Source organism: Danio aesculapii, chromosome 5 (assembly GCF_903798145.1).
Source record: "Danio aesculapii chromosome 5, fDanAes4.1, whole genome shotgun sequence".
Lineage (NCBI taxonomy): Eukaryota > Metazoa > Chordata > Actinopteri > Cypriniformes > Danionidae > Danio > Danio aesculapii.
In genome coordinates, this window is record NC_079439.1 from 8,269,281 (window position 1) to 8,290,353 (window position 21,073).

Below are 21,073 nucleotides of genomic sequence, written 5' to 3' on the forward strand. Positions count from 1 at the left end.
TGAGGATATTTACTATTACTCGAACTACAATACTGCCGCTGAACGGCACTACATTTCCCATTAGGCACCTCACACACACCAGTTCCACCCATGATTACACTCACAGCTGAAACTTGTAAGGACTAATGACCAGGACTATATATACAGTATACATATATAGGGGGTCTATATATATATATATATATATATATATATATATATATATATATAGACCCCTCTGATTCTCACACACTTGGCTGGGTCTTGTTGTTGTCTACCTGGAACTTTACGAAGCGTTCTCCTGGTTTAGTCCTTCCATGTTTCTTGACCCTTGCCTTTTTTCTATAGTAACATTGTTTCCTGCCTGTATTAACCCCTTTGCCTGTGACATTGGCTTCTGGATTACCCTCATGACACTGTTTGTACCTGTTGACAATTGCCTGCCTGTCGATTCTTAATACACTGCACGTGAATCCCCAACTCCATTGTCCAGCATCTTCACGGTACAGCAATACATTTATTATCGTATTTATACATCTTTGATAATGTTAGTTAATAAAAGTAAAGCTCTTCATTATAGTTCACTTTAACTTATGCATTAGTAAATGTTAAATTATGATAAATACATGATATACAAGTCACTCACTATCCTTCAGCGTAGTTTATCATGCTGTTCATTATTAGGTCATGGTATACAAATAAACTTAAGCATTAACTATTATCATTCATTCATTTTCCTTTAGCTTACATCCTTATTTATCAGGGGTCACCACAGTGGAATGAACCGCCAACTATTCCATCAGTATTACTATGCAGTGGATGCCCTTTAGCTGCACCCTAGTACTGGGAAACACCCATACTCTCCCACATTCACACTCATACACTACGGCCTATATAGTTCATCCAATTTACCTATAGTGCATGGGTTTGGACTGTGGGGGAAACCGGAGCACCCGGAGAAAACCCACACCAACACGGGGAGAACATGCAAACTCCACACAGTAATGCCAACTGACTCAGCCGGGGCTCGAACCAGCGACCTTTTTGCTGTGAGGCGACAGTGCTAACCACTGAGCCACCATGCCACCCTTATTAGTTCATATTATGAATTGAATTTTAGTAAATGCGCTAATTAACATTAACTAATAAAAGCGACTTGTAAAGTATGACCTAATTTTGCAAGAACAAAAGGAAAATATAGGAATTTTAAATAAAAAACAACCCAATTTATTTTACAAAAATAAAAAAGGTTTCAATAATCAACCTCGGTTGTCAACATTTGACCATCATGCTCAAAATCCGCACCTCTAAATCTCTCATCATCTCTCCTCCGCACTGAATGCAAGCCTTTAGGTTTGTTTATTGATCAGCTGGCCTCTCCTTCATGAATCTGCTGGAGTTGACTAATGGACAGAAGCTTCTGCATGGGGTTTTGTGAGTCTGCTGCGCTGTGGATCAGATCTGCACTCCTGCTCTTCTGCTTGCTCGACATGATCATCGGTGTGGCTGCGATGGAGAAGGAGCCCGAGACCAGATCTCGCTCACAGAGACTGAGAGACTCCTTCATCTGCACTGGAGGCTGTAAACACACACACAGTTACAACTCTGAGTGAGAATTAGGAAATCATTATTTGGTGGAATAAACATTAATCTCTATCATAACAAATAAAATATATATATTTTGACCAATAATTTTCTATCCAAGAGATCTTAATGTGCTCTGATTTAACGAAAAAAACATGCAATTACGAAAAACGCTAGTAAATTAAGAAAAGATCCTCATCGGTTTGAGGGCACACAAATCCTCACAATGCAAACCCATTAAAAAAAACGCTCTGCATTTTCTCACCACACAAACAAATTAAGAAAACGTCTTGATTTTCTCACAACACATGCAAAAAGCATGGAAAACAATGCAAAAGTTTCAAGGGGAGCCTAAAATCTGATGGACCCGACTATTCAAGTTGTGGGCTGTGTCCGAAACCGCCTTCTACTCAGTATGTTCTGCATTTGAATTTATATGTCCTACTCGACCAATAGAAAAAGTACATTCTATACCAAAGATGCCCAAACTAGGAACCCTGGCCCATGGTAACCTTTGACTTGGCTCGTCATACCATGTGAGAATGGTTTAGAGAGTTCAATTTCAAATTTAATGTAACCTTATATTTGTTTTATTGTTAAGCTACAAAAAAGCTCTCTGAAATTAAATGTTTCAATGTAAATGGTGTAAACAATGCAGAGACTGTGCAGAGAATCAAGTGCAGAGAATCAATGCAGAGAATCAAGTCAAGGCAGCTTCTGCTTGACTAGTGTATTCAGCATTGAATTCCACTGTGTTATAAATATGATTGATTATGTTTTAATTGCAATAAGTTATGGTTAAAAAAGAGATACTGCGTTAGTTAATACGATTTAATGTAATGCTTTCTATTTATTTTTAAGCATTATAAAATGAATTAGGGAATTACCAATTACCAACATGAATTTTAATGTTAAATAGTTAAATAAAGGTATATTTATATTTGGCCCCCAGCTATCAATGATATTTGGTTTTTGGCCCTTCATATGAAAAACTTTGGGCACCCCTGTTCTATTCACCTTATTCTCCGCGTACGACTTTGTGCCAGTGTTGCCATATTGGGCGGTTTTGAATTTATTTTTGCGGGTAAAAAAGGACATATGCGGGTAGTGAAAATTTGGACGTTTTTGCAACGCAATGCCCGCTCCATCCCCCGAGCGCTCCATCCACCCACTGAGCGTGATTTTGGTGACCATCACCCCCCCACTGAGCGTGAGTTCCAATTGACTGGGCGGGTCATTTTGCATTTCGGATGTTTTTGGATAGCTTTTGGGCTGGAATCAGTCAGCTACATCTGGCAACACTGGTGGGCACAGCCATTTGTATCATTTTGGCTCGAGACTTCCGGTCTCGTTCACTTCCATTCATTTTTAAACGTTAAAAACAGCTCGTTTTGCTGCTCGATGTTGCAAACTGATATATTTTTTTTAATATTATTCTACTTTGTCTGTATTGTCATGCAAACACTTGTTTGTAGAGTAAGTAGTTTAACCGTTTTCTGTCGTTTACTATTCCTAGTCATTTCTCCCATAGGCAGCTGAATCAGAAGTTCTAAAACAATCAAAAAAACGCGCACACTTCGTCATTGAAGAATAAGGTCAATACAGTTGCTGCATCCCAATTCGCATACTTATACTACACCCTAAAAGTATGTACTTTTTTGTGAAGGAAACACACTTTTGAGTGTGTAACAGAAGAGTATGCAAGTTTTAAAAAACTAAAGTTTTTGGACATACTACTTCCCCATTAGCAGATCGTTGTGTTGCTTAGTTACATGCCCTGTCACACCTCCACACATCATCCACATTTCTTTCATATTTAATTTCCTACCTTATTGGAAAAGCAGCAGCAGCAGCAGCAGGTTAATCTCCCATTCACATGATCAAGAAAGATACAAAATAGGTGGTAAAACGCTGCTTTGGCTCTTTTCCTGGCCTCTCTTTTCCTGGCCGCTCTTTCATGCAAATCTACCTTTTCTTATTATATTATTCTACTTTGTCTGTATAGTCATGCAAACACTTGTTTGTAGAGCAAGCAGTTTTTTGCCGTTTATTATTCCTAGTCATTTCTACCATATGCGACTGAATCGGAAGTTCTATCGCAATCGCAAAAACAAGCGCACTTCCACATTGAAGAATAAGGTCGATACACCCTCACAAAAAAATTAAATGAGTGTCGCACGAGTGTAACATTAAAATCGCATGCAGAACACACATAAAACACATTTTTTTTTTTTTACATGTGAAAGATTGTCCTCTTTTAACAAAAAAATGTTCAAAACCTCCTGTGATTTACCATGTGATGCTCATTTACGTGAAGTTTATTTGCAAACTAATTTCGAGAGGATCACGTGATTAAGATTGAACACGGCTGGTTCTGCATTAGCTACGTATGATCCACCAATCAGGCGATTCCTAATCCTCTATAAAGAGCCAGGGTTTCCCACTACAGTCATCTTCGATTTGAAGAATCCCCCCTTCCACCCCTACTCCTCCACCTTTCCCTTCATAGGGCGGCACGGTGGCCCAGTGGTAAGCACTGTTGCCTCACAGCAAGAACGTCACCGGTTCTAGTCCTTTAACAGGCCGGCGGTTGTTTCTGTGCGTAGTTTGCATGTTCTTCCCGTGCTCGCGTGGGTTTTCCCCGGGTTCTCCGGTTCCTCCCACATTCCAAAAACATGGACTACAAGTGAATTGATCAATCTAAATTTAGCACTATAGTCAAACTCTTATCCTGCAGCATATCTCTTCATAGCATTTATTTTAGTCATCAGCTCTTATCAGGGGGGGTTGTCGAGATCTACCTGAGCTCAAAGCTCCCCTCTCGCCCTGCTAACGGGAGGGAGCCCAGGGCTCACAGACCTTTTGGGCTCAGGGCTCTCTCCCGGGACAGCATGCCAAACTTGCTTATAATCAATCATCAGCTAAGTGTGAACTCTTGAAAAAAAAAAGTGTTTTGCCGATGACTTTAACAGAAGCACACACAACTGATTAACACCCTCAGAGCTTACAACAGATCTGTCTATAATGATTTATAAGTGGAAAACAAATGATGTTTTTAACTGAACCTCACCTTCTCTAAAAGCAGTGAGGAACATTTGAGGAGCCGCCGTCTAGAAAAGCCTTTAAATGACACCTTTGGCCTGTTCTCCATCAGGCCCAGTTCTACTTCTCCCTTTACCTGCAATCACACAGAGAGAAGCAGCCGTCTGCCATTAGAGATTGTGTGCTGTATCACATGAAGATAATGTAAGAGACTAATATATAGCTAAATATTGCATGTTTTTTTTATTTCAATGTGTTTTTGGCCTCTTTTTTTGTTATTATTTGTACATTTTACAAGCAAAATCTAAATGAAAACTCTTTTTCTTTTAACACTATTTCTGATCCAACCCACATACAGATGGGGTTTTTTATTGTACCATAATGCTGTGGAGTCTGTTCTTGGACACAGAAGACTGTCTGCTGATGCTAGAGTCCTGAGCGGAGGCATCGCTGTTGGTGGAGGAGGACAGACCGTCTTTCTGAGACCGAGACAAACACGACAGACCTGGCACCTTCTCAGCTAATGTGGCTCTGCGAGAAAAAAGAAAGGAAAAAACATAGAAATTAACATCATGATGATGAGAAATAAGCCATTTCTCATAAAGCAGCTTTGAAAAATTGTGAGGAAATTTAACAAACCAGTTCATTTATACAAAACACTATTTTACACAAAGCATTAGAAATATTATACGCCTTTAAGTTCATCCAAATAATACCACAATAAATGTATAGTTTATTGTATTACGTAAAACCTGTTTTTGCCCATATTTGACAGAAAATCAAAGCTTAATTTCTAAACAATTTATATTCCAAATTTGAAGTTGATATCTCAAAAAACGAGCTTTCAGTAATTTTTGGTTTGGCTGCAGTAGTAAACATGACCACCAGATGACGTTCAGTTTACATTGGTGAGCGTATGAGGGCGCCCCCTATTTCTGTGTATGTTTTGAGGAGTATGAACCATATTTCTTTATACTTTTGACAATATTTGTAAAGTGGGCATCAAATTATAAAGTAGTATGAGCAGTTTGGTGAGATTTGATTAGAATTTAGCCTCTAAAACACATTTTAAAAAATTTACATGCGGATTGATGTAGCAAAGTAATGCTTTACGACTCTTATGAGTATCCTTGTCGCCAAATTAATAAATAATGGTAACTCAGAAAAATATCAATCAAAAATCTATTTTTTTCAGATTTGGAAACTAATTCTAAGCTTTCAAATGATGTTTAAATATGTAACGGCAAATGTTCTCACAGGTGGGTGACAGTAATAATAAAACTAAATAATAAAAGACAGTAAAATATGTATTCAGAAGAGTTAGTATTTCATCCCAAAAATGTCTAAAATGGTCTGTAAAGGAAAATGTCATTCATTTGGTTTCAGATTTTTGCTCTTTATTAAAAACACTTTACAAATTTACAAACCCTGTCATTGTCCCTGTCCTCAGCCCAATTGAACCTACAGCTTTAATAGTTTTATTATGCTAAAAACTCTTATTTAGATAAACAAACTACAGAAATAGCAAGTTTAAGTTGTTATCGTTCACATCAATAGATTAAAAACATGAAATTCTAAATAAATTCTACAAATAAATACAACAAATATATAATACAAATCAATTTACAATTTACAAAAGTTTAACATACAATGTCTGCAATACACCTTTAAGACTATGACTCGAAAAGTGACACCATTTGATAGAGAAGAAGCTGAGAGTGATCGAGGATGCGTTCTATCATTAAATTATATTATTTTATGCTTGTTGTTGTATGATTTTTTTTTGAGGACGACAAGCTTAAGTCAGGCCCTTTCACGTTTTTTTATAAGTGAAAATGTACGTTTCTAGTAGAATGTCTCATACAAACAGCAAAACACCATGGGCCCTATCATACACCCGGCGCAATGCAGCGCAATGCGTGACGCAATTGTAGCTAGCTAGTTTCAGCTTGGCACAAGAGTCGCTTTGACGTTTTGCATCACGCTGTTTAAATAGCAAATGCATTTGCGCTCATATGTGCGCCCATAGGTGTTCTGATCTAAAAAAGGAGGCATGTTGAGGCGCATTGCTGTCGCGTTGCTATTTTGAGAAACTTGAATAGACTGTTCTATACACCAGAACAAAGCCGGTCTATTGTCCAGCGCAGAGCGTGTTAGTTATGCGTCTCGCTTACACATTGCTTAATACAGACAGGATGTACAACAATACTCAAATATCTTTACATATGAAAAAGAATTAAATATTAAGGATATAATCAGGATATAATAAGGATCTATATAGGATATAAATATAAAGGATTAAAATTTTACAAAACATATTATTTTCTAGCCTACATAAAAATAAAAAACATACTTTCATGCCTTCTTCATCTCGGGGGGCTTTTTCAGTTTATTCATGACAATTTGCTTTTGTATAATGTTATTATTATTATCAGTATTATTTATTATATGCATATTTATATTTGTTTTATCTAAAACAAGCTTAGATTTGTCCATCTGTCAGGTTTTAGACCATATGGGGCAGAGCATGTGTATTAGGATATAACTTTTAACACACTTCGTTGTTTTTGTTCATTTATTCATTTGCTGGAAATTAGAACTGAATTTAGAAATAGTTTTGAAACAAATCTTTGCGCTTAACAAACTAAATGAATTATATATAGGCTAATGGATGTCTGTGTATAAGAAGTTTCCTTATCCACGAGAGTGAAAGCAGAGTAAACAATGAAGAGGCTCATCTCTCATTCTCGCGCTGTAGATGCTCTATTTAACTGTTTTCTCTCTAGTGAAGCGCTCCATTTTTACACTTACAAAGTCCATCATGTAAATAGCAAATGCACTACGGCACAACGCAACTGACTCTTAAAGAGAATGGGAGATGAGACTCTGATTGGTTTATTCTCAAAACACACCTATAACTCATTAAGAAAATAAGCAGAACACTTTTTAGCAAAGCGGACTTTTCCATCCTGAAAATAGTAAAAGTGGACTCCGACATGCCTTTAATGCTTTTGCGCCCTGCGCTTTGCACTTTGTGCATGGAGCGTCAAAATAGAGCCCCATGTATTATCAGCAAAAGCCAGTCTCTTGCTCAAAATCCTTAGTTCACCTCTCAAAATAACATTTCTGTTTCAATGAATGTGTCAGTGTCGTCAGAAGGACAAGTCCTGCTGTCATTGTGTATGGATAAAAATTACATAGTCATGTTGTCAATATAACAGTGTACTCTGGAGGGGTGTCCTGACATAAACTATGGCTATTAATTTTTATTTATTTATTAATTTTTTGCTGTTTGTACTGTAATTTGTTGCCAGATCTTGTCATTGTGATACTGAAAGCATAACACAAATACAGTTTTCCTCAGTGGCTTTGGTGCATTTCTCATAACACTGTTTACATTTGCACAACAGTTACAGTTTTTCTTAGTAGTTTACACACAATTACTTGTACTTCAGACACAATGACTACAACATGTAACTGATGCACCAACCCCCTGAACCAATTCTGTTAGACTACAAGCACAATTCCTGCTTTACACTCAGATTGCAGGTTTAAAACACACTTTTTTTAGTTGATTATCTACCTCCATAATCTCCATTTCTCAATTCTATTGAGGATTTTTCTTCTGCCTGGGGATGTGTAAGTGTACGACCGAAATCCACACTTTTTTTTTTACTGTAACTGTATTCAGAAAATACTTATGTTGATGGCATATGTAGACCACGTTGGTTGGTTGTGTTGAACACTGTGTACACTGTTTTTGTGCGAAAAAATACAGTAAAATATATTTGGTATTGTGTATTTGTGTGTTTTGTATAAAAACAATATATTTGTACCAGTTATGAACAAGATGAGCTCTGATTTCTAAATTGCGATTATGTGTGACCGGTGTTTACCTATGTGATGAGTTAGTATGCAAAGTAGGACAACTGACTTTACAATTGAGAATGACAGTGAAAGCTTGTGAAAATAAAAGATTTTCTGCATGAAAATTGTGCAAAATGCAGAGAATTGTGTGTTGTGTTTTGAAAAAAGTGTGTTTAAAACCTGCAGTTTGAGTGTAAAGCAGGAATTGTGCGTGTAGTTTAGCAGAATTGGTTCAGGGGGTTGGTGCATCAGTTACATGTTGTAGTCATTGTGTCTGAAATACAAGTAATTGTGTAAACAATTGGGAAAAACTGCACTACAGACAGTACACAGGCCTACAGTATATACTGTAAGTGCATTGTAAAATATTTCAAAATATTGTTTTTCATTCAAATTGTAAGAGGCTAAATTATCATATGCTTTTGTTTATATGACAAAACATGTCTTTTTGACTCAAAAAGGTCCATACTGACTCCAAAGGCAGATACTGATAAGATCAGGGCCTGGTGTGTGGACTTTGGGGGTTTTACGATGTGGTCACATGTTGATTGGTCAGTTTGAATGTCTCTGCATTTAGGCTTTAGTCACATGGTCAAGAAAGATACAAAATAGGTGGTAAAGCGCTGTTCTGGCTCTTTTCCGGGGCTCTCTTTTGCTGGTCTGCTTTCCTGCTCTGCTCCTCTCCTCCTCTGGAGTCTATCTTCTCTGACTCTACTGCAATCAGGCTAACTTCTGGGCCTGCTCTCTTTGTCTCTCTCTCCCTCCCCCTGTGTCTCTCCTTCTACCTCTGGTAACTTTAATTTTACATTTAAGCTGGGTACAATTTATATCATATGCTTTATCATATCATATTTGATCATTTTATATAGTTATTTTGTAATTAATTCATTTGTAACTATAGAGAATTATTGTCATTAAATCATCTCATTTTCAAGTATTTGTGAATTACTTTTGATTTAACATCAACACCTAATTGCTCCATATTGTAATACAAAACAATCACATAATATCAACGCTCTCCCACATTTATAGCTATTAATACTGCCCTTATTTTCTGTTTTTGGTATAAGATTGCAGAAGAATGGTTTGACTAAAATGGATAGTTTTTACCATCAATACTGAAAACTGTTTAGTCATTCGGCAGAACTACAGTTCGAACCGCTGTAGTTTAAAACCCATTCCTACAAAAACACACAGTACCAAATATATTTTACTGTATTTTTCCCACAAAAACAGTGCACACAGTGTTTATCCCAAACAGTTTTTATTCACAGTGTTAATCCCAACTATTTTTACTGTATTACTGAATACAATTACAGTAAAAAAATAAAAAAATAAATAAATAAATAAAAAACAGCTATACTGCCTCCTCTTTTCTGTTTTGGTCTGGTCAAGCAGCGGGGGAAATGTCACCTTGCATGGTGAATCCAGCCATGAAAAACATCAACTGCTATAGCATGGATAAGGGGTATATGTGTGTGTGGATTTCAGTCATACACTTTCTATCCCCAGGCAGAAAAAAAATTCCTCAATAGGATTGAGAAATGGAGAACATGGAGGGAAATAAACAACTAAATAATGTGGGTGGGCAGTAAACAGTTATGAACCAGATGAGCTCTGGTTTCTAAATTGCATTTATGTGTGACCGGTGTTTACCTATGTGATGAGTAAGTAGGAAAACTGACTTTACAATTGAGAATAACAGTGTGTTCCTTGTGAAAACAAGATATTTTCTGCATTAAAATTGTGCCAAATGCAGAGAATTGTGTGTTGTGTTTTGAAAAAAGTGCGTTTTAAACCTGCAATCTGAGTGTAAAGCAGGAATTGTGCTTGTAGTGTAGCAGAATTGGTTCAGGGGGTTGGTGCATCAGTTACATGTTGTAGTCATTGTGTAATTGTGTGTAAACATTAAGAAAAACTGTAATATAATAAATAAAAAACAATAAAAAAGACAAAAAAAAAGTAATTAAAATGCCACAAACATACCAACAAAGTTATAATAGAAGGCATAAGACTTGTTCACCTGTATTTGTTGTGAATTATGGCGTATATGAAGGGGTTGTAGATGGCTGAGGATTTGGCGAGGACGGCTGGCAGTGTTTTTGAGTAGGGAGTGAGAACGTCTGCGTGCCTGAAACACAACACAACTCAACTCAACACATGTAGGTCATTCAGAAAGTGCAGCGCTGCAGACAGAAAGACAGAGATTACAATCTTTCATAATCACTGAGCACTTCATACTGCTGTGCAGAGCTTAACATACACTAGATCACACATATACACACAAGCATAAGCGCACACACACACACACACACACACACACACACAGTACATGCACACATGAACAAAACACAAGCATGATACACAGACATGATACACACAACGCATACACACAACACAACATTTGTGCACACTCACAACACACAACTCTTACACACGGCGACATGTGCACACACCACACTCACACATTTACAGTCTGAGAGAAATGTACAGCAGATAAAGTGCCAGATCAAGTGTAATCAGATTACAGGTTTGTTTTTATCATGGTATTTTCAGATTACATACAGTACATTATAGCACTTATATTACATACAGATAACAGCACTTCACACTATTCATACTGTAGTATCCAGTATACTGGCTCAGTTCATCACTTATTGAAAGCTTCCTCACACTGTAAACCGTGCATATCTGATTTTGCACATGCATCTGTACATTTTGTGATTTTTTTCAGTAAACTTGTAAATAACATGTTTTTACAGTTTTTTTACAATGGCTATGACAGTTTTTACAATACATTTAGCAAGTTTTCTAAACTCTTAACGCACCAACACACCTAAAACGCACAATTGGCTAAACCAGGGGTCACCAATCTTGGTCCAGGATGGCCAGTGTCCCTGCAGGGTTTAGCTCCAACTTGCCTCAAGACACCTGCCTGGGTGTTTCAAGTATACCTAAGACCTTGATTAGCTTGTTCAGGTGTGTTTGATTAGGGTTGGAGCTAACATCTGCAGGACACCGGCCCTCCAGGAACAAGTTTGGTGACCCCTGGGCTAAACGGTTAATTTCATGCTCAAAATCACACATTGTAAACTAAACCTCAAAACTAATGTTCAAAATACAGTAATAAACTCACACAATAAACCATGTCTAACAAAACACTGCAAACATGTTTCAAAATCAAATACTTAACCAAAACACCAACACATGTTCTCTTCCAACAGGAACATTTAGTCAATCATAACACATTGACACTATCATCAGCTGAAATTACAGAGACTGCATTATTTTGTGTCCGGTCTGCCCTATTTGAAGCCTCTCTACAGTTTTGTTTTGTTGGGTTTAGTAAATGCATTTTGTTTCTTTTGCTGCAGAAATTCAACACAAAAAATGAAGAAAAAAAATAGCTTTATAAAATCTACAGTTTATGTAAAAAAATAATACAGACACAGACTTTATTTGCAAAAGGACATCACTGCAAGATATACAAATAGAAAAACACCACGATTATAATAATAATAAAAAAAACCAAAGTAATCTTCTATTCTGCCCGGTCTTCAGCATTTACCCGGCTTCTTCTTCTCTGGCCCGGCATGGTAACTGTGGCCCTTTGGCCTTTTATGTTTTACCCACGGCGACGCCTTTTCGCCAAGTTGAAGCCAACCTCATCAACATAGATAATTTCATGTGGGACTTGATTGACCTCCAACTCCATAACTCTCTGAAAGTAATTATACACAGTGCATGTGCTCTCTCTCTCTCTCTCTCTCTCACAAAAAAAAAATAAATAAATAAATTACTAATGCTTCGCTTAGACTTTACACACCTGAAACTTGTCTATAGCACTTGTTCACTGCTGCTCTTATAGTTGTGTAAATTGCTTCCTTGTCCTCATTTGTAAGTCGCTTTGGATAAAAGCGTCTGCTAAATGACTAAATGACTAAATGTAAATGTAAATGCTCTACTGTACTGTATATCTACTGTATGTACTAATGAACTCCAGGTTTATAGAGAAGTTTACTGCAAAACACACTATGTATAGTACAGTAATGACTGTATTGCATAACCTTACCTGGACGTATTGGTGACGGAGTTCTTGGATGCACTCACTGTTCCTTTCAAAAACATCAAGAGTCCTCTTTTAAAGTGTGGTTTCTAGCTGTGATATATATATATATATATATATATATATATATATATATATATATATATATATATATATATATATATATACACATTTAGTCATTTAGCAGACGCTTTTATCCAAAGCGACTTACAAATGAGGACAAGGAAGCAATTTACACAACTATAAGAGCAGCAGTGAACAAGTGCTATAGACAAGTTTCAGGTGTGTAAAGTCTAAGAAGCAAAGCATTAGTAATGTAAGTGTTTTTTTTTTGAGAGAGTACAGTTAGTGGTATAGCCAGAGAGGCAGTTACAGATTAGGAAGGAAAGTGGAGACTAAACAGTTTTAGTCGTTTCTTGAAGACAGCAAGTGACTCTGCTGTTCTGATGTAGTTAGGGAGTTCATTCCACCAACTGGGCAGATTGAATGTGAGAGTTTGGGAAAGTGATTTCTTCCCTCTTAGGGATGAACCACGAGGCGATGTTCATTCACAGAACGCAAGTTTCTGGAGGGCACATAAATCTGCAGAAGTGAGAGCAGATACGAAGGAGCAAAGCCAGAGGTCGCTTTGTAAGCAAACATCAGAGCTTTGAATTTGATGCGAGCAGCAACTGGCAGCCAGTGCAAACGGGTGAGTAGCGGAGTGACATGTGCTCTTTTGGGTTCATCAAAGACCACTCGTGCTGCTGCGTTCTGAAGCAGCTGAAGAGGTTTGATAGTGTTAACTGGAAGCCCGGCTAGCAGAGAGTTGCAATAATCCAGTTTGGAGAGAACAAGAGCTTGAACAATGAGTTGAGCTGCATGTTCAGATATGAAGGGTCGGACCTTTCTGATGTTATAGAGTGCGAATCTGCAAGATCGATATACACATATATGTTTCTTATTGGCAATGGAATAAAAAACAGGGAGCATATTTGTGTATCAACTGACAATATGAATAACTGCTCACTTTGACTTTAGCCTATATAAGTTCTGTTTAGAAAATGATGTTATCTGATCGGACTTACCATGTTAAAGCGTTTGTAAATTTGACTGTAAAATTACACTGTTTTGTTCTTGGTTGAGTTTGTGTGTAAAAGAAGTTTAAGAATTTTTAATTAGTGTTAACTTGATGCATTTTGTGTCAAAGCAACAAGAAATGTGTTAATTGTATAGCCTACAAAGACAGATCTTGTGCTAACTGTGTTAAGAGTGTAGGAAACTTGTTAAATGTATTGAAAAAACTGCCATAGCCATTGTAAAAAACTAAGTATTTTGATAAAGCCTGACTAGTTTGAAAAATTGTGTGTTAGCAATTGGAAAAAAACTGTAAATATAGAAGGCAATGTCCCAGTAAGAGGAAAGAAAAAAAGAGAAAGCACGAAAGGAAGGTAGATTGGTAAACAGGGGACGGGATGGGAGAGATTTTTATTTTTTTTGCTATTGAAATGTATACATCATCAGCTGAATAAATAAGCTTTACACTGTTGTATAGGATAGGGCAAATCAGTCTCTCACTGTTTGGTGAATTCGGTATGTTCATGTTCTTTGTAGCAATACCTCTCAAACCGAGATTATATCAGTATTGGTCAGTTAGAAATGATACGAGTGTTTAAGATTGATTACAGCAGTGTGTAAATGAAGCAAACAGATTTCTATTGAATGAGGCGTGTGTGTTCCGTACGGTGTCAAAATTGCGTTTTGTTATATTTTTGTGAAGTTTTTAATGAAGTGTTTCATTTTCCAAAAGAACTGATGTGTTCTGCTGTGTGTGTGTGTGTGTGTGTGTGTGTGTGTGGATGTGGAAATTGTGCTGAAATTTAAATATTTATTTCAACAGATCTTACATACAGTAGTTTATAGTAGACACAGTTTATATTCATATCTATATTTCGAAGATTTGTACGATTTTATACAATTTATAATTAGCCTAATTATTTACAACATTTTGTTTAACAACAAAAAAAATCCCCAAATCCTCACTTTAAAAACATTTGACTCTATAATGTTACAAAACAAACAAACAAGAATTTCAAACCTGACTTCACGCATTGTTCAAATCATTGTTCAAGAAATCAGTGCATATTCAATAATATATTCCCTAATTTGCATATTTAAAGAGTTAAAGACATTTAAATATCTTACAATACAATGTAATAGCAGAATGATATAACATTTATAATATGCATTATTTTTTATTTTGTGTGTGTGTGTCAATCAATCAATCAATCAATCAATCAACCAATGAATCAGTCAACCAATCAACCAACCAACAAAAATCAATCAATCAATCAACCAACCAATCAACCAACCAATTAACCAACCAACCAACTAACCAAACAAATCAATCAACCAACCAACCAACCAACCAATCAATCCATCAATCCAATCAACCAACCAACCAACGAATCAATCAATTAATCAACCAACCAACCAATCAATCAATTAATCAATAAATCAAACCAACCAACGAATCAATCAATCAACCAATCAATCAACCAACCAACCAACCAACCAACCAACCAACGAATCAATTAACGAATCAATCAACCAATCAATCAATCAACCAACTAACCAACCAACCAACCAGTGAATCAATTAACGAATCAATCAACCAATCAATCAACCAACCAACCAACCAACCAACCAACCAACCAACCAACCAACTAACCAAACAAATCAATCAACCAACCAACCAACCAACCAATCAATCCATCAATCCAATCAACCAACCAACCAACGAATCAATCAATTAATCAACCAACCAACCAATCAATCAATTAATCAATAAATCAAACCAACCAACGAATCAATCAATCAACCAATCAATCAATCAACCAACCAACCAACCAACCAACCAACCAACCAACCAACCAACCAACGAATCAATTAACGAATCAATCAACCAATCAATCAATCAACCAACCAACCAACCAACCAACCAGTGAATCAATCAACCAATCAATCAATCAACCAATCAATAAATCAACCAACCAACCAACCAACCAACCAACCAGCGAATCAATCAACCAATCAATCAATCAACCAATGAATCAATCAACCAACCAACGAATCAATCAGTTAATCAACCAATCAAAAAATCTATCAATCAACTATCCAACTAACGATTTCTTAAAGCTAAATGTTGTAATTTTATAGATCAATAATCCAGGGAAGTATAGTTATTAAATTTTTAACCCTGTTCACTCACAGTGTATGACATTTTAAAAAGACATATTATATTCAATCTATTAAAATAAGTAAAAACTAACAAGTTAACTTAACTCGAACAAATGGAACCCAGCTTTTTTTACAGTGCATAGAGGAAAAGAGTACCATATGATTTGCAATGTAGGTCAAAGACTGTTTCTCAGAGGTATTTCTCAGTAAGATGCATCTTTTTTTGATCTCCCAGGAAAGAGCATGTGTGCCTACAGGACAAAGAACAACAGAGCGGAGCATTGAACACTGCCTTTACACAAGCGAGCTGTTGTTCTGCTCTCATCACATGACTGAAACCTCAATACCAGGGCATAATTTTATAACCCCATATGGTTGCATGTGACAATAATCCTTACGTTTAGGGATAATGCATGTTGTCATGGAGTTTAATGTACATGCAACAGTTTGAGCTCAGAGAGACCAGAGCTCAGAGAGATCAAAACAAGTCTCTTCATAAGGCCTTAATGTATACACTGTAAAAAGAACTATTCGTTCACATTGTCCCAATGCAAATCGATTTATTTAAAGTAGACAATTAATTTGCCCTAAAAAAATACTTGCTAATTAACTTTACTTACTTTAATTTACTTTATTGTATTAATTTATTTTTATTGTATATTATTTTATTTCAGGTAACAAACATGTTTTACTCTTTTAAGATTAATTAACTGTGGAGAATTGTAATAATATTTCAAAAATTTGATGGAATAAAAGGAACTCCGTTAAAAAATACTAACTTTATTATATGTAATTGTGATAAATAAATAAAGTAAATATATATAATTAATTATATATATATATATATATGCAGTGAGTACGGAAAGTATTCAGAACCCCTTAAATTTTTCCCTCTTTGTTATATTGCAGCCATTTGCTAAAATCATTGAAGTTATTTTTTTCCTCAATGTACACAGAGCACCCTATATTGACAGAAAAACCCAGAATTGTTGACATTTTTGCAGATTTATTAAAAAAGAAAAACTGAAATATCACATGGTGCTAAGTTTTCAAAGCCTTTGCTGTGACGCTCATATATTTAACTCTGTGCTGTCCATTTCTTCTGACCATCCTTGAGATGGTTCTACACCTTCAATCGAGTCCAGCTGTGCTTGATCAAACTGATTGGACATGATTAGGAAAGCTACACACCTGTCTATAGAAGACCTTACAGCTCACAATGCATGTCAGAGCAAATGAAAATCATGAGGTCAAAGGAACTGCCTGAAGAGCTCAGAGACACAATTGTGGTAAGACACAGATCTGGCCGAGGTTACAAAAATAAATTTTTAAGGTTTCTAAGAGTACTGTGGCCCCCATAATCTTTAAATGGAAGGCGTTTGGGATGACCAGAACTCTTCCTAGAGCTGGCTATCTCGCCAAACTCTGCTACCGGAAGAGAAGAGCCTTGGCGAAAGAGGTAAAAAAGAACCCAAAGATCACTGTGGCTGAGCTCAAGAGATTCAGTCGGGAGATGGGAGAAAGTTGTAGAAAGTCATCCATCACTGCAGCCCTCCACCAGTCTGGGCTTTATGGTAGAGTGGCCCAACGGAAGCCTCTCCTCAGCGCAAGACACATGAAAGCCCACCTGAAGGACTTTAAGATGGTGAGAAATAAGATTCTCTAGTCTGATGAGACCAAGATAGAATTTTTTGGCCTTCATTTTAAGCGGTGTGTGTGGAGAAAACCAGGCACTGTTCATCACCTGTACAATACAGTCCCAAAAGGGGAGCATGGTGGTGGCAGCATCATGCTGTGGGGGTGGGTACAGGACGACTGGTTGTAATCGAGGAAAAGATGAATGCGGCCAAGTACAGGAATATCCTGGACTAAAAACCTTTACCAGAATGCTCAGGACCTCAGACTGGGCTGAAGATTTACCTTCCAACTAGACAATGACCCTAAGCACACAGCTAAAATAACGAAAGAATGGCTTCACCAAAACTCTGTGACTGTTCTTGAATGGCCTAGCCAGAGCAATGACTTAAACCCAATTGAGCATCTTTGGAGAAACCTAAAAATGGCTGTCCACCAACGTTTACCATCCAACATGGAGAGGATCTGCATGTAGGAATGGCAGAAGATCCTCAAATCCAGGTCTGAAAAAATTGTTGCGAGTCGCGACACAATTTTTTGGATTGTTATCAATATTAAAAACACTAAAAACAAACACCGAGCAAACCATGATCGTTCTTTTTTTAAAATGTTGTGGTGATAAAAAGTAACAAGAGATTTTATTTGAAACAGAGCTCCTTTATAAAGCCTGAATCTCTTCACTGTCCCTTTTCATCAGTTGCATTCCTTTTTGCTGAATAAAAGTATTAATATTAAAAAACAACCTCAAATCTTTGAGCGGTAGATTGATGCATGCGATGTTAGCGAAATGCTTAAAATCTCTACTTCCAAGTATGAGCAATACATTTAATGACGCTGCATAAGCCTACGTGACCAGCATGTAAATGTGAAGTCCTCAGCAAATGAATGAATGCAGATTTGCTACTCACCCTGCCCAGGCCACGAGGGTCACGCAGGCATATGGAGCCCAGGACAAAACATACACCACAATGACCACAGCTGCTATTTTAGCCAGTTTCCATTCACTCCTCATGGACTGCTGCTTCACAAAGCTGGACTTCTGAGAGCTCAGCATTTCCAGATCTCTACACACACAAATACACACATATATATTAATATTACACATCAGACCTCTGGAATAATTACCTTTACTGATGCTTTTGGGAGAATTATAAGTAATACTCCCATAAGGTTGTATTGGTTAATGTTAGTTAATGCACTTAATAACATGAATAAACAATACATTCATTACTGTATTTGTTCATGTGTGTTAACCTTAGTTAATGGAAATAAAGTTGTTCATGTTCACTCAGTGTATTAACTAATGTTAACAAGTGTAAATACAGATTTTAATGATGCATTAGTAAATATTGAACAATGATTAATAAATGCTGTACATATATTGTTCATTATTAGGTCATGTAAGTAAATACATGAACTAATGAAACCTTATTGTAAGGTGAACGAAATATCTTTTAAGGCGAGAGCATTTTTTTATGCGCCTCTCAATTTTGACACTTGACTTTTTCAGAAAGTTTTTTATTATCAGTTTGATGGATAGAAAATAGAGATGGATATGGTTTCTTTGCACATTATCAATGGGTCTGTAGAGTTCAAATACTACACTTACTTTTAAAGGTCGTATCCTCAAAATCTTTTAGCTGTTTCTGAGCTATAAATCTGCACTTTAGCAGTTCTTACATATATACACCAAACATTTTTATGCTAAACATATTTATTGTATATTCTGATGGTTTTACAGAGAGATATGTAATTCTACATACAGTGGGGGAAATAAGTATTGAACATGTCAGCACTTGTCTCAGAAATCCTATTTCTAACGGTGCCGTTGACATTCATCAGAAAATTTCATCAGATGTTGGTAACAACCAAAGAAATAAATATATGCAAAGAAAACAAATCTAATTATTTACAAATGAAGTGCTGTGTAATAAAATGAAATAACGCAGGGCAGAAGTATTGAACACATGAAGAAAGGAAGGTGTAGAAAGGCAGTGAAAGCCCAGACAGCAGCTGAAATCTCTCAGTAGTTCTTCAGCAACCCTCTGCCCTTCGTCAGTGTAAATGAATATCAGCTGCTTCAGTCCAACAGCTACATTAGCAGGAGGATGATGATGCAACCAGGGTGGACATTTCAGCAAGACAATGATCTAAAACACAGCCGAGGAAACTCTCAAATGCTTTCAGAGAAAGAAAATCAAGCTGTAGAATGGCCCAGCCAATCACCTGACTTGAACCCAATAGAAATACAAAATAAACGTCAGATTTGATAGACGAGACCCACAGAACCATCAAGATTTTGACACTCTGTTAAAGTCTGTGAGAAACTCACACCTGAGCAATGCATGTGACTTCATTCTCCATATGAGAGGCGTCTTTAAGCTAAAAACAGAAGTGTGTGCACATCAGAAAATCTCAAAGACAGGTGCTCGATCAAAAACAAACATTTGTAGAAAAAGATCCAAAGAAAATCGGCACACTGCCACTTTAGCTCTCAAATAAATTTTTAATGTCACAACGTTTCGACCAACATGGTCTTCATCACCTGATTCCATCGCAACAGCTCCTTTAGAGATATTATTCCAAAGAAAAAAACATGTCATGTTCAATACTTATTTTCCCCACTGTACATAATTTGCATTTTATAAATTATGTAGAGATAAAAAGATTCCCCAAATCCCTTCAATAAAACATTTGACTCCAAAAAGTATCAATAATTTTGAAACTAATACAATGTTTACATTTTTTTGCAAGAAATGCATGTTTATTTAATCAAATAATGCCAAATTTGCATATTTAAATAACATTTTAGAGAATATCTTCATATATACACTCCCCGGCCACTTTATTAGGTGCACCTTCCTAGTACTGGTTTAGACCCCCTTTTCTCCTTCAGAACTGCCTTAATCCTTTGTGGCATAGATTCAACAAGATACTGGAAATATTCCTCAGAGATTTTGCTCCATACTGACATAATAGCATGACATAGTTGCTGCAGATTTGTCGGCTACACTTCCACGATGTGAATCTCCCGTTCCACAACATCCCAAAGGTGCTCTATTGGATTGAGATTTGGTGACTTTGGGGGTCATTTCAGTACAGTGAACTCATTGTCATGTTCATGAAACCAGTCTGAGATGATTCACACTTTATGACATGGCGCGATATCATGCTGGAAGCAGCCATCAGAAGATGGGTACACTGTGGTCATAAAGGGATGGACATGGTCAGCAACAATACTCAGGTAGGCTGTGGTGTTGAAAAGATGCTCAATTGGTGCTAATGGTCCCAAAGTGTGCCAAGAAAATATCCACCACACCATTACACCACCACCAGACTGAACCGTTGATACAAGGCAGGATGGATCCGTGCTTTCATGTTGTTGACACCAAATTCTGACCCTACCATCTGTATGTTGCAGCAGAAATCGAGACTCATCAGACCAGGCATTGTTTTTCCAATCTTCTATTGTCCAATTTTGGTGAGCCTGTGTGAATTTTAGCCTCAGTTTCCTGTTCTCAGCTGACAGGAGTGGCACCCGCTGTGGTCTTCTGCTGCTGTAGCCAATCCACCTGAAGGTTCAACATGTTGTGTGTTCAGAGATGCTCTTCTGCAGACCTCAGTTGTAACCAGTGGTTATTTGAGTTACTGTTGCCTTTCTATCAGCTGGAACCAGTCTGG

At 36.8% G+C, this 21,073-nt stretch overlaps 1 protein-coding gene across 2 annotated transcripts in view; it reads right to left on the bottom strand.

Moving 5' to 3' along the window:
- Positions 1–221: 221 nt before the first annotated feature.
- The window catches only part of opn4xb (opsin 4xb), a 43,110-nt gene continuing 22,258 nt past the window's right edge, over positions 222–21,073 (bottom strand). For both annotated transcript variants that reach the window (XM_056457311.1, XM_056457313.1), the window contains 5 exons: positions 18,301–18,456; positions 10,496–10,603; positions 4,983–5,136; positions 4,634–4,741; positions 222–1,558 (listed from right to left, as the gene is read on the bottom strand). In XM_056457311.1, the coding sequence (XP_056313286.1) occupies positions 1,346–1,558; positions 4,634–4,741; positions 4,983–5,136; positions 10,496–10,603; positions 18,301–18,456 (739 nt within the window). In that variant the 3' untranslated portion in view covers positions 222–1,345. The remainder of the gene's footprint in view (positions 1,559–4,633; positions 4,742–4,982; positions 5,137–10,495; positions 10,604–18,300; positions 18,457–21,073) is intronic.